This window comes from Cimex lectularius, unplaced genomic scaffold (genome assembly GCF_000648675.2).
Source record: "Cimex lectularius strain Harlan isolate CLEC.00 unplaced genomic scaffold, Clec_2.1 scaffold147, whole genome shotgun sequence".
In the NCBI taxonomy this organism is placed as follows: domain Eukaryota; kingdom Metazoa; phylum Arthropoda; class Insecta; order Hemiptera; family Cimicidae; genus Cimex; species Cimex lectularius.
The window spans coordinates 1,062,510-1,077,412 of NW_019392851.1; the positions used below are offsets into that span (position 1 = coordinate 1,062,510).

At 28.8% G+C, this 14,903-nt stretch overlaps 1 protein-coding gene across 8 annotated transcripts in view; it reads left to right on the forward strand.

The window, feature by feature from the left end:
• Nucleotides 1-13,577, forward strand: part of LOC106667870 (serpin B4-like) — a 33,693-nt gene extending 20,116 nt beyond the window's left edge. Inside the window, exon 8 of one of the 8 annotated variants that reach the window (XM_014396152.2) lies at nucleotides 13,441-13,577. In XM_014396152.2, the coding sequence (XP_014251638.1) occupies nucleotides 13,441-13,562 (122 nt within the window). In that variant the 3' untranslated portion in view covers nucleotides 13,563-13,577. Of the gene's footprint in view, nucleotides 1-1,248; nucleotides 1,425-2,625; nucleotides 2,802-4,100; nucleotides 4,287-4,447; nucleotides 4,627-8,379; nucleotides 9,002-9,401; nucleotides 9,621-12,607; nucleotides 12,759-13,440 lie in introns of those variants that run through there. The other 7 variants (XM_024228698.1, XM_014396128.2, XM_014396105.2 and 4 more) reach the window with 7 other exon arrangements.
• Nucleotides 13,578-14,903: the final 1,326 nt, after the last annotated feature.

Consider the following 14,903-nt stretch of genomic DNA (forward strand, 5'->3'; position numbering starts at 1 on the left):
TGGTCTTTAGGAAATGTTTATTTCCATGCATGATTTGTTGCATTGTTAAAATTAAGTGCATACTTTAAATTGTATACAAATTATTTTGTAAATAATGAAAATTGCAATTGAACCAAGATTGTTAAGCGATCTGAATCAATTATGATTAATTTAAAAAAACAATCATATTTATGCTAGCTTCTTATGAATTTCCAAAAATATTTTAAGTAGTCCATCCATTTATTACGGCACTCTGTTCACTACAAGACAACGCACTATTGTTCATTTTTTATCAAAAATGTTGAGGTTTAAGTGATAATTAAAAAATATATCTATTTTTTCTTTGCATATCTGGCTTTTCAATTTCTTTCCAGATTTATTTTCATGTAAATAGCGCTTATATTTAAAGGGGTTTATAAAATATTTTGCCTTTTTAGGACTTTTTGTGTTTCACCGACTCGCTTTATTTTTACGAACAGTGTTAAAAGTTAACCATCCGTTTATTATGTTGCTCTGTACAAGACAGGAAAAACAGCCTGGGGTTGTTTTTCTACTAAAAATTAACCAGCCATATTAAGAAAGACCTTTGGAAGATTTTTTTTCTCAGCAATTGCTGATGTTTGTAATGGACAATTTATGCTCTTTTCTGGATAAGCGAATTGTACAGAAAATGTTTAACTGACAATTTTGTGACAAATAAATTTTCTCTGCATTCTGCTGTTTAATCAATTGTAAAGTAAGATAATTAAATCCTGTTATATAGGTATGTTTAATTTATAATAATCCACTGTATGTTGTGGATGACGGGTCAGATTTACAATATTTTTCCAATAATTTCCAAGTAAAATTCTAAGGGCCATTGCTGGGATTCGAACCAAGAACCATTAGTGCGGTTAATAAGAGTTCCATAAATTAACTGTTACACATATTCAACTATTTAATTTTTTTTTTTTTTTTTTTTTTTTTTTTAAATTGGCCTTATATAAGATCTTGCATATTAGCCATGGTACGAATTTTTGTGTGTTCAAATTGGGGGTTATCGGGAAAAAAGGGCCAGAGGCGACGGTGGGAATCGAACCCACGACCGCGGCGTGATAGTCTCTCATGCTAACCACTCGGCTACCGCGGTCCCCCGAACTAGTTAATTTGAAATACTAGCTGATTGATCAAGATTTAATTTTTAAGTTTAACTGTTTTCTAATTGTTTGATTAATTTTATTCTTCATTCAAGTTATTTCACAAATACTATCAGTGGTTTTTTGTTTATAGGTATTGCTGTTGAACTTTTTATTTATCAATTGCCAACAACATTTAAAGTTGACCATCCGTTCATTACGGTGCTCTGTTCACAAAGGGATAACTCTCCAGTGGTTCTTTTTCTGTCAAAAGTTGTGATGTTTTATGCTGATGTTGTTTGAAATATATCTTCTTTACTGACTATTATATTTATTTTTAGTTGTATGTATTTCAAATATGATTAAAAAAAAATTAAATTTTTTAAATTAAATTAAAAAAAAAAACCAACTATTTATGCCATTTCTAGGTAAGCTGTAGAATTTATTTTTCTTATAAATTGTCAATAGGTTAATAATTTTTCTGATTTGTTTTTAATTAAAAGCAGAGCAAATGATTGAGCTAGTAGTACTCATTTTTTTTCTCTTTTACGTTAGATTTTACATAACTTAAACAATGTTAGACAATAAATTTTATGGTTTATTATCTTTTTTATATATCTAGATTTCAATGTGTTATCTATAATAATTGTTATAATGTAATTATTATTAGATTTCATTTTTATGATGCTATACAAATATAATCAAAAAACAATGCATATTTATTTATACGACTTTTCCGTGTAATTAGTTAATGTGAAAGAAAATTTGCTGCACAGATTCACTTATACTTTCATTGACTTCAAGATTTCTCAAAGTCTTACTTTGCTGTAATTTTCATTTGAAGTTTTCAATGAGCTTAATCGTCACCGTATGTGATCTTTATGAACATTACACTGGCGGCTGTCATTTACTAATAGTAAAAGATTATTGCTTGAGATCTGGATAAAAATATTTAAATCAATTTTCATGTTGCAACATATTAACAGATGCTTTCAATAGCTTATTGAGGAATAATGTTTATTATTCTTTGCCCATGAATGACTTTTTCTTTTTTCTTTTTATTTTAGTTAAAATGTTGTACATAAAATTGTGTTTAATTCATATTAACATTATTTAATACCATCCATTTATTATAATACTCTGTTCGTTACAAGAAAACACCTGTGGCTTATTTTCTATCAAAAATTATGATGTTTAACTGATTCTTTTTTTTTTTTGCTTCAAATATGTATTCTTTGCTTATACGGGTTTTCAATTTATTTTATACTAACTAGTGTCAGTATAATCAATGATGTCAAAGATTATTTTTATTAGGAATGATGGGTTTCACTTAGTTGCTTTTTATTAAGAACTTTAACAAACGTAATATATTTGTTTTGATGCTTTGTACAAAACAAGGACGCCAGATCAATGGTTATTATTATTATTATTTTTTTGGCATATAGATGTAATAAGGGAATTGCTGCCTAATCTATGCCATTTTTTTATGCAAACACATATAAGTCGATACTGTCACTTTATGTTTTTATAGGAGGTATTGGTCACGCATTTGGTTATGTTTTCTCAGTGGAATTTATTGCTGACCATCCGTTTATTGTGACGCTTTGTTCACAGCAGGGATTTACTCCAGTGGTTCTTTTCCTATCAAAAATTGTAATCTTTTAAATTATAACATTATTACAAATATATTTTTCATTACATTTCTGACTTCGTTCAATTCATTTTCAAATAGTTATTTACACAATTACCAATAGTCACTTGTTTAATGTTTAATCGGTTAGGTTGTATTTTTTTATGTTGAAGATGTGATATCCTGGGCAATTATTTAAAAAGAAACATAGGTTGGTATATAAAATATAGAGATCTTTAAAAAAATCCTCTTTTATTAATTGTTAGTTTTTAATAGAAAATCATTTTGTTATATAGAACTGATCTGATCTAATTGAGGGTCGATGAGGTACTCAATATTCCACTATTAGACCTCTCACACTACACATTCACATTAATAAATACATTCACTCCCAACACACACTAGTGGGCACAAAACAGTACATGTATCAGTACTATGTACAATAAAATAATCCTGTTTCCTCTAAAAATCAAATTTAATCTAAAATTTGGAATTTAAGGCTTTTATGTTTGTTTTGAAATCTTTTTAAGAAGCTATTCGAACAACTTTTATTTAGTGCCACAACTGTTGTATCATTAGTGCAATCTGCAGTTTTTTTTCTCACCGGCAATCAGATATTGTCATAGCCAGCGCTACTCTGCATTTTTCCTTTCTGTTTTTTTTCTTACTTCTTGGGATACATAACATGTAGCTTTTTCCTTGTAAATCAATATTACAACAACACACACATACAGGAAGAAAGGAAACTATTCTATACCTAACCTAACTAGTTTGAAAGTTCTGCCGTACTACATATTCCACCACAGACCCGTCCATCCACCCTTTACCCCTCATGCAAATAAATAAATTTTTACAGATAGAGCCTTTCATTCTGGTACTGCTTTGTTTTCCTTTCGTCTTAGTTTTTAAAATAATGATAATGGTTTAATTAATATTTTCATTAATGCTCTGTATAAATAAAAATATCAGTTAATATTTAATGATAAAAACATAGTAACAGCATATTGCTATTAATAATTAAACAAGATTTCTTTTTGCTCTAATGTTACTTCTTTGGTTTTATTTTGATACCAAATTGAAGTGCTAAGTCATACTATATTTTATTTTTATCATAATGCTGTAAAATTTTGATGTACATATAAATAAATTATTTTCCTTGTAGTTACAAAATTAACTGCTGCTTGCATTAATTTCAATATTTCACAAGCATAACTTTTAGCTGTTGTTTTAAGAAATGAAAATAGTTCTATGCCAACGCATGATTTGCTGTTCATTAAATCATGGATGATAATTAACATGACAATTTCTTAAATAGTAGTCATCTCATGCAAGTGGACCATTATTATTAATCAACAATTAATGTTTTTTGTTTTTAGGAGTTTTATTGGTTTTCCCAGTTTCCTTGATTATTGATCTAAAGAAAATAATATTTAATGTAAACCATCCATTTATTATGGTACTCTATTCACTTCAAGAAAACACACCAGTGGTTCATACTCTATCAAAAATTATGATGTTTGAGTAATAATTTTCTGTCAAATATAATCTCTTTTTATGCATGACTTTTTAATTTATTTTCATTTAACTCTATTATCCATCTTCAATAGTTGTTATAAAATATTAAAGTAACATAAATAAAAGTAAGAAAGTACGAAGTAAAGGAATCTTTCTTGCAATTTCATTGAACAAATACTATCAATGATTTTTGTTTTGTTTTTAATAGGAATTGAAGTTGAACTTTGCATGCTTGAATTTGTACGTGAATTTAACATCAACCACCCATTTATAACGGTGGTCTATTCACAACAGGAAAATTCTACAGCAGTTATTTTTCTATCAAAATGTGTCGTTTTAAATGAAAATTTTGTCTCACACGTATTTTCTTTTCACAACTAGCTTTTAGATTTGTTTTTATATTTCAAATAGTAAATTAAAAAAATACTAGGTGAACAATTTTTCAATATTAATAACTGGTAAATCTATGCATATTCTATTAAAAATGTCAGTCAAACAAAATTGATCAGGGTGTTTCAGTGAACGGTGTAAAACTTAAGAAGCTGTAACGAAAGGTTCTCCTTCCCATTAACTTTATTGTAATTTTATTTCATTTTTCTATTGAATTATTCTGTTCATAGTACTGATTTAGGTTTTAGCTTTAACGATGATGGAATTGTTTTATTGTTGTTTTTTGCTGCACACATGTAAAAATAATTAATCAAATTTAAATTTTAAAATCATCCAGTTAGAATTTTTTTAAAATTTGTAAATGTAGTTATAGTTAACCTTAATTATGGCACACAGTAAAAATTGTGCTGTTTTCAAGTTAATTTTATTTCAATATATTTTCATTACAATTCTGGTTTTTTAATTTATTTCCAGAGTTTTATATTTATTAATTATTAATTAATTAATTGTAAGTTAATATATTAAGCTGTTCAACATTGACATATTATAACAAATTGTTCAGTTTGATGGTTTAAATTTAGTTGATATTTATTAGCTAAGTATTGGGCCTAAATGACAAAAGGTAATTTCTTTAAATTGAAAACGTCTACAGTTTGGTTGGCTGTGTGCAGACTGTCCAATATTGACCAATTTCTCAGTGTATTTGCAGTCATTAGTCAACTTTTGCCCAGTGTTTTACACATTGCCACCGAAATCTATTATTATTGATTCAAACAGGTTTAATTTATCATATCGATCACTGATTGATTAGTCGACAAGTAACAATAAATAGTCTGCTGGTAGTTGGCCGACTTTTCAGTTTGAAAGGAATCAGCCAGCATATCAAACTGGTTGATTGGGCAACTGAATAGAATCGCTTGAGTGAGAGCACTGACAAGACTTATTGTGAATAAGCTAAGTTGAATAAGCAACCAACTAAACGTTTGGCAGTTTAAAATTCTGTAGAGTATGGTGAGTTTAATTGACTGGAATAAATCTTCTAGGGCTAGAAAACAGGATAAAAATATAGTTAATTTATTTTCACCATATGGCTTAAGGCGGCCTAAGGATAATATCAAAATTTTAAGCTCCAACAAAATTCTTTAAAAACTCTTTAACCTTATAAAGTTTTCATTTCCTTTGATTTTAAAATAAGATTTTATGTGAAAACCAAAATTCTGGCTACTTTGTTTATAATTTTGCAAGTACAAAAACAGCTCATGGTTAAACCTAGATTAGGTATTAATTCACTACTTTCGTGGTCCGCTTGACCAATTAATACATGACAATTAATTAAGGTTTTTAGTTGAGATGAAAAAAAGTTAATGGCACGAGCGGGATTGGAACCCACGATCTTCGGCTAGATACGCCGCTGCTCTACCACTTGAGCTATCGTGACCTCGATCCACTCGAACATCAACTTCCTATCTCAACCCCACGTATCTAGCCGAAGATTGTGGGTTCCAATCCCACTCGTGCCATTAACTTTTTTTCATCTCAACTAAAAATCTAGATTAGGTAGATTTGGTTGAACTTTCTGTTTAGTGAAAACAAATATAAATAAATTATAGGCAATTGGAATATTAATTTACACAAATTACAGGAAGAATAATTATTTTCTAAATAGTTTAGTCGATACAATAAAAGTTTTAGATGGAATTTGCCACTAAACAAGATTACATGAAAGGAATGAATATATGAACACTACAGAACAAGCTTGGTTTATTGTTTGAATTTGGAGTTCACGTTACATTTATTCCATAAATAAAATTCAATTTTTGTCCAATTGAATCATCATTGCATCTATGTGTGTGATAATTCCTCTGTCTATATTCATTTTTTTTCTGTCAATTTTGATAATTACCTTTGCAATAAGACAGCTCAAATTAAATTGTTAGTTTTCTTCAAGGGTTTGCATGGTGATGAACTTTTGGTTGGTTGTTTACAATCATTTTGGTGGTCTGCCTATCCTCGCTGTTTTTGAAAAGCTGAAACACCAAAATGATCCAAAATTCTCTAATTAAGTCACTAAAACTGGTGTGTTAAGTTTTATTTTTTTCGTCAATTTTAGGCTTTCAATAGTACAGAGTCTTGTTCGGTTTAATTAACGAATCAATTATCAATAATAATATATATACTTAAGATAATTAGCTAATAAAAGGATAATCATGCTCATGGGTATTTCATCTGCCTGTTGTAAACTGTTTGCATGCATACAGTGGGTAGACTGCAATGGTACAGCATCCAATTTAAAAAATGGTTATGTTGTTTGGATGAATTTTTAACATAGTTTAATGATAGTTTTTAAAATGTTAAATCACCAAGTGGATTTTTTTTTCGTCCGATAATATGTACTAAAATGAGGCTTTCAAGTTTGCGAATTGTTCGTCATATTTTTTCTTTTATCTCAAGTTTAATTATTTACAAACATATTTATTTATTATAATATACAGTTCAAAATGGTATAGGCAACTATTGTAAAAGTTACCACTAGGCCCTACTTCAAATAAAATTAAATAACACACAACTTTTTGTTAACATACAAATTTTTCCAATTTTTTTAAACAATAAAATTTTAACTGTAAATTTTTTCAACAATATTTTGATATACCTCAGCTGTGAATAATCAAATAATACATTAGTTCAAATCTCGGCCAGATGGAAAATCTGTGTCCTCAACTACGCTCATTACAAATATTTCAGTTTTTTAATCTTGAAACAGACATGTGCAAATGAAAATGGTCTTGATAATCATTCAATTCATTGCTATTTGAAGATGTCATAAAAAATAGATAAGTTGCATAATATGGTTAGAGGATATAGTTAATGACAAATTTCAAGACCTGCTTAAAGAGTGATTAATTGTGTAAACAATTGTTTAAAATAAATATGATATTAAAGGGGATGAATTACTCAACTAAATTCCAAGCTGAGTCCATAAATCCAACTGTGTGCACAGCAGTTGATAAAGGAAAAAATGAAAAATGCACGGATTTACATACTTTTAGACAGTCAGCCAGCTATAAATGCACCAAATGTGTGTGATTTAGCTTCAAATTTGTCTGGAAGTGCCTAAATTGTCTCTGGCCCTAGGAGAACACAGCAAGGTTACCGTAAGCTGGGTTCTGTGACGAAAATGATGAATGGATTGGCATCACATCTACGCACACGGGAGAATGTGCTAGAAATAGAGTTGGAAAAATGGCTTGAGAAAGAAAAACTTGAGTACTGGGCGAAAGCACCAGCTATAACAAACTAAGAGATTAAAAAATCTCTCAAAAAAGGAAGGCAAAAGAACTTTTCTCTCTCAGCAAGAGAGATTTTATGAAAATTATAGATCTCTAATATTACTACCTTCTTCACTATCATATAAAGAAAATGGGAAAAGCAGAGAAAGAAACATGCCGACCTGTCAAGAGAAACCAGAAACATTGATACATATCCTTTCTGAATATGAGGCACTAGCGGTACAGCCTCTTCACATAATTGGATCAATAGTATTTAACTATAAGATTCTTTTATTTATTGATCAGGTAAAAGTTCTTGAATGAGTTATTTTCCAAGTGTAAAAAACTGAAGAAGTTTCCTATGCTATTTTGAGCTCCATCTTTAACTATTTACATTATATTTTGTCTTGTTTTTTGTGTGTTAAGAAAATAAGGATTGTTTATAAACAAATTGAAAATTATTTTGAACCTTTTATTTTGGCAGAGTTTATGCTCCTTACTAGATCCTTCGACTTTGGAATAAGACTTGTCATGAACCATCCATTTTTTTTCACTATACGCCATACACAATCGGGACTAGACATTTTTACAGGAAGATTTAAAAAAAGGAAGCCAAAAGTGTGTAGGACGAGGTGTCAATTGCGAAGACAAAATTTACATTCTTAGCCAACATTTTTGTTAACGTTTAGATTGTTAAGAAATTTTTATTCAGGTAGGGAAAAAAAATCAATAGGATTGTTGTGATTGGAGGTCCGAAGTCGTCGAATGTAATGTACAATATGCTGCAAGTGCCTTTAATCAGTTCTCTAGGAATATAAATGACGATACTTTGTAGAAATCATGTTCATGTGATTACCAATTTAATTAAAAAAAAAAAAAAATGTGTTCAAGCTTTTTAAGATTTGTAAGTTCTACTAAACAAAAGTGTACAATATATTATATGTTTAAATTTTAATATTTTGGAAAACTGTAAGTAATATTGTTTTTTGTTTACTTATAAACTATTTTTTGTTACAACTTGCTGATCTGATTTCACATTCCATAATTATTGTATTAAATATTATGATTAATTGAAACACCAAGAAAAATATATATTTAGTTCAGTGTTTCTTTTTTTTTGCTCACCGCTCACTACATTTGTGCATGTTAAAAACAAAAAAATAAATTTTATTTCATGAGAACATAATCTTCTAGCCTTGTGGAAATAACTTTTTTTTAATGTTATGAAATTCTGGGAAATTATATTCTTAAGTTTGAAAGTTTTTTTTTTTAGATTGGAATTATTATTGTAGATAAACTCTAGATAAACTAGTATTTCTCCAAATTTAAGTTTAAACACCTTTTGTATTTGTTCAGTGGGAAATTTTTATTATTCTTCCATTGCATGATTTGTTGTGATTTTATGAATTGAATTATGAAACAATGGGGAAGTGCAACTTGCATTACTAATAGGCATAATTTGGAACTTTAAGCTGAATATTATCTATGATTTCTTTTTTTTTCTAGGTATAATAATGGTGGGATTTTCTTATCAAGAAGCGCTTCTTTTAAAAATAAATCATCCGTTTCTTGCGGTGCTCTGTAAAACAGTGGAAAACATGCACAACGTTTTATTTATGTCAAAAGTTGTGTCACTTAAATGATCACTTCTATTCCTGTATATATTCTGTGAATTTTTTTCATTCATTTTTTCTGAACCTCTTTCATTAACATTAAAGACACAAATATCATAGTTTAATATTTCTCCTGCAATTTTAAATAAATGAAAACTTTGTGTGTTTATAAAAATAAATTGGACACATTCAGGATGTATACTGTTAAAATTTAATGTAATTGTTAATTTTTTACCACTATTACATTTTTGGTTTGAAATTAAAAATACTCATTCAACTATACATGGAAATAATCTTTCCTATCCTGTTATATTCTTTAAATTATGGTTTTTAAAAATAAGACAAAACAAAAACGGGGAAGTACATTTTATTAATTCATGTTAATTATCGACATTTTTTATGTTGATACATAAAACAGGTTATTACAAAACAGGTTTTATGTTCCTGATTAACAATTAGAAATTTTTATTATTTTTTGTAGTTTTATTAAACGAATATTGTGCATGATTTCTTTTCTTTCTCCTAATTTCTTATTATTTTCCATTTGTATTTAGTGTTAACATCTATCAATAACTATCTGTATTAAACTTTTCATTTTTGTTTGACATAAAATGTGAAAATTCATGGAGGTTTGTTAACTTTGGAGGTGAGGTTTCTTTTTTTTTGAAGTTATCTAATCGATTAACTTTTTTTAAAGTATTCAAATCTCTGTAAAAAAATATCAATTTGAGTTAGGATGTTTGCTAATATCTTAACTTCATACACCTATGCAATGAAAATTTAACATTTAACACACGTTTCCTTGCATTAGTTGAACTAAGTAAAGAAAAAAATTCTTTTTTTCTTCGCCTGCATTAAATCTAAAACTTGGTAATTTTCCAATTATTTTGAAAGAATCTAACAAAAGTATTTTACAAGACTGTTTCATTTTACAATCAACACTCCTGTGCCTTACAACAGATTAGAAATTCACACACGAAACATAATAGCAGTGAGTTTCTGTAGAAAAATGGAATTTTGGTACAAATTGCTCACTCTCCCTGATGATATTTTGCAGACTCTAACTGAATTATTGGATTTCAAATCTTTGCCTTTTAACTGGGTCTAAAATATTTAGGAATATCATGCAAAGATCATCAGGCACGACATACCATCCTTTTGTTGTTTAATATATACAATAAAAAGGGGACGTTTGAGAATTTTGAAAAGCCTTTCTTTAGATATTGAAAAAGTTTTAAATTCCACCTTCAGGCCCATATATTGAAAGATTTGTCAATTTGGTCAGAAATTGGAAAGGTTGGACAGGGGCAAACCCCCCGCAATTTTTGTAAATAAATTCAAGTGTACATTTAAAATCAATGAGTAATACACTTTCTGGTCAAATGCCAAGACTGCAACACTTGGTCATTTCCTCTTTGAATGTAAACCTCATGAAAGGGGATTAAATTAGATCAGAGTAGGAGTCAACTTCTTTACGACCTGCGCATCGTGACTAGCATTGGTTATTGTGAATCTCCATTGCAATCTAGTCCTCCTCATTAAGCTTAAGGCTTTTTTACCAGATCCCAAAGCTTTTTCAAGGACTCCTGTGTGTATCCTTCAGGCCCTGGCTTTTTCTCTCCTAGCATAAGGAATCTCAGCCTACATAGCCCTTTGCACCAGCAGAGGGCATGTCCTGCTGTCTCTTCTTCTTCCCGGCAATATAAGCAGGTTTGTTTCTGCTTCTCTGAGTCTATATACCTCTAGAGTGTCCAGTTAGCAGTCGAACTATTATTCTAGTTGTAAAACGTCCTTGGCTTAGCAGATCTACTATTAATTTCTGCAATGGTCCTTTGATGAAGTTTTTCACGCGCTGCCTGAGCTACATTCCCAGTGAATGGATGACTTATTTTTAAACCATTATCTGAATTCCATGACATGGGAAGAGAAGCTTTTGTTTTAAAATATAAATTTACAATATAAATATGTATTAGATATACGATTACAGGGCAAGGTGATACAAAATTTGCAAAAATTGATGCATAGAATTTGTTAGTCTTAAAATTTTGAATGATATACTGTTTACAAAAACAACTAATTATTATGCATCATTAATAGTAATTATTAATTACTGTAATCACCAAATAATGAAATAATTAAAAACAACTAATTATTATGCATCTAATAGTAATTAATAATTACTGCAATCACCAAATAATGAAATAATTAAAAATTATAATTCTATTAATTATTAAAAATTCTCTATTATTAATATTCTAGAAAAAGGTATGTTGGTGTGAAAAACATTTAGTGCAAATAGGCAATCAGGTCCATATGGAAATTAAAAAAAAAACCCTAAAAACATTCCAAATAAAAAATTTAATAAATACAATTGAAATTAAAATTAAAAATTAAATGCTATCTAGAACCAGGCCAAGCAAATTCCACACGCTATATAAGAAATTGGAATCAGACTAGGGGAAAAATAATTTACAATAGTTCACTTAGCACATATCTTTAATACTTAGAGTGAGAGGGGAACTGCTTGAATTTAATTACCAAAAATGGGGTAGGGTATTTACTTGTTGATTCTTGTGCAACTTGAATGCGCCTCAGAGGATACCTGCCACTTTTTTTGAGTATGCCCTGTTCTGTGGGAGTTCAGAGAATAGTGTTTGATAAAGGAATCTAAATCTGCAGGAAGTGGTACATAATGGACCTAATTGGGTAATGCTCGTCATATATTTTATAATGGGACTCAAGACTTATGGGAGTTAAAAGAGAATTTCAAGTAACTTGTACTAAAAATGTCCCAAGGTGAATGAAGTGGCTCTTGCTTCGAACCAGGAATTTTTTGTTTTTGAAAATCATAAAATACGATTGCGGGAGACATTGTCTTTGAAAAAAGCCCATTTGTAAGTATATCAGGTTCGAATGCAGGGCTGCTGGATTTGAATCCAGGACCTTTACCTTGCAGTGATAAGCGCCGCATCAACACCTTTACCATTGTGGCCCCTAACATATTGTTGTATAGGATTTTGAATGTAATATTCTATTTATTTGTATTTTCCATTTGTCCTTCTTATTAGAGGACAATAAATAATATTTTTCTTATTTCAGCAATCATGGTGACCTATTGTTCTATGTCAATCATAAAGAATGTTGTGTTTAATGTAAACCACCCTTTTATTGGAATAATCTACTTGGAAACTGGAAGTTCAAAAACTAGTGTTTTTTTGTCTGCCGTAACTTCTGATTTCAAATATTAAATGTGAGTAATTGATTAAATACAATGGAAAAATAAACCTTGCTCAAAGGGGGACTATTATTGTTAAAATGTAGAAGAGCAGTGTAATATATGTGGAAAAAACAAACAAACTGAGAATTGGAATTGAGAATGGATCATCCCAGTCTGCATATTGTGTTTTGGCACTTGCCTTCTTCACTGGATGGTCTATGGGTTATTTGGTCAATCGTGTCCTTTTAAAGTTAGCCAAATGTGACCTAGATTTATTACAAAATAAATCAAGGACGCTGAAAGAGCAAAGTCATTGCTGACACCAGCTCTTTCACCCCTAGACAATTTGCATTGAACAAGATGATTGAGGATGATCAAGCTACAGGTTCATCATCTCTCAAAACAAATATTCACCATTTGAATTTAGATTGGTATAATTTCTAAAAATGGAATTACATATGTTCACCATACACTTACAAAACACCGAAAAAACAATTTATTATTATTTTTCTAAATTTATTTCAGATAACATTTTTTAATACACTATCAAAATTCTATCTTGATATTTTATTTTTATTATTTTTTTAACCGTTTTATTAATGGTACTGTAGTTCTTTAAATAAAAACAAAAAACATTGCAATATTCTGTTTGCTATAATAATGCTTCTGTTTTTTGTATGTGATAAAAAAAGATTTGTAATCAATTTTTTTATAGGTGTCATCATATGCTGCCGTATGCTTCAAATTAACCTGGAGTTTATATGTAATCATCCATTCATCTATGCGATCTTTGCGAACTCGAGCTTAATGTTCACTGGAAAGGTATTTGCTTTCTGAATGGCCCACATCTCTACTAGGTAGTTGAACATAGCTGTTTAAATTGTGTTTTGTTTAATGTTTGTTACTATAAATTTGTTAAATCGAAACACCTTAACATTAACAAAATTTCCAATGGCATTATGGATGAATTCAAAATATTGTTTTTCAACAATTTACCTGTCATGTATTTAAAATAAGTATTAATTTTCTCACATGGTATTATCAGAAGTATTATAAGTTAACGCTTTAATTTAATGACAACAGTATTAATTTTCAAATGTTGTAAATAAGCAAAAATAATAAATTTTATTGTTATTTATTACATGAAATAAATGCAACTATAACTTATAATGTATTAAGTGCACTATAACCATATTTTTGCCAACTTAATATTCCTTGTTTTATGATGCACCTATGCAATCTTAATTTTACATAAATTATAATTTAATTTTCTATTTTTGCTTATTTAAAATGGAAAGAACAAATCCAATTTGCCCTTGATGAATTCTGGCATTCAATAATCTGGGATGTTTGCAACTGTGTATCCTAGTATTTCAGTATAATTTAAATGTATCAAAATAATTCAACAGGTAAAAAATTCACTGGTGCTGTAGTATGTTTATTAATAAAAATTGGTGAAAGAGAATAATTTATATTTTAGCAGTATTTTTATATTTCCTTTTGCGTAGAAATGGAGTAGAATTATTTTATGAATTCATTTATGTTTTAATATTCATTTAAAGGACCAACCAATGTAATTATTGGTTTTTAATTATTGATGAAAATTATAGTCATGATAAAAGTGAGTTGTTACAACTGGATAACACTGTTGTAAAGTTCAGAAATTTCGACTTGAAAATGTTACTAACAAAATTAATTAAATTAAACAAATAATTTAACAAAACATTGGGACCTTGATTGATGAAGTTTGATACTTAAAAACAAGAGTTTTACCATCTTTATTAAATTAAGCTTAAGATTAAGAATTCACAGTAGTATTTTTCATCTTTAATATATTCCAAGATTTTAATACACTTTTTACTTTAACTAGCTTTATTATATTTTTATTTTTATGCTGAAAAAGTTTTTTTCTTATACACTGTAAAATAAATTGCAAGGCGAAACATCTATTTTTTGATGTCTTAAAAGAGTCAAAATCACTTATATTTTATTTAAAAAAAAATTTTACTTTATACTGGTTAACATTTCAGGGTTTCAAATAATTAAAAATTGTCATAATTTTTATTACTGCAAGTACCTTTAAAAACAGTTAAAAAAAAGCTAAATATGGAAGGTGATGTGATATGTATGTTACTACCCACAGAATTGTCTTAGAAACGAAAAAAGTACAATGTTTTC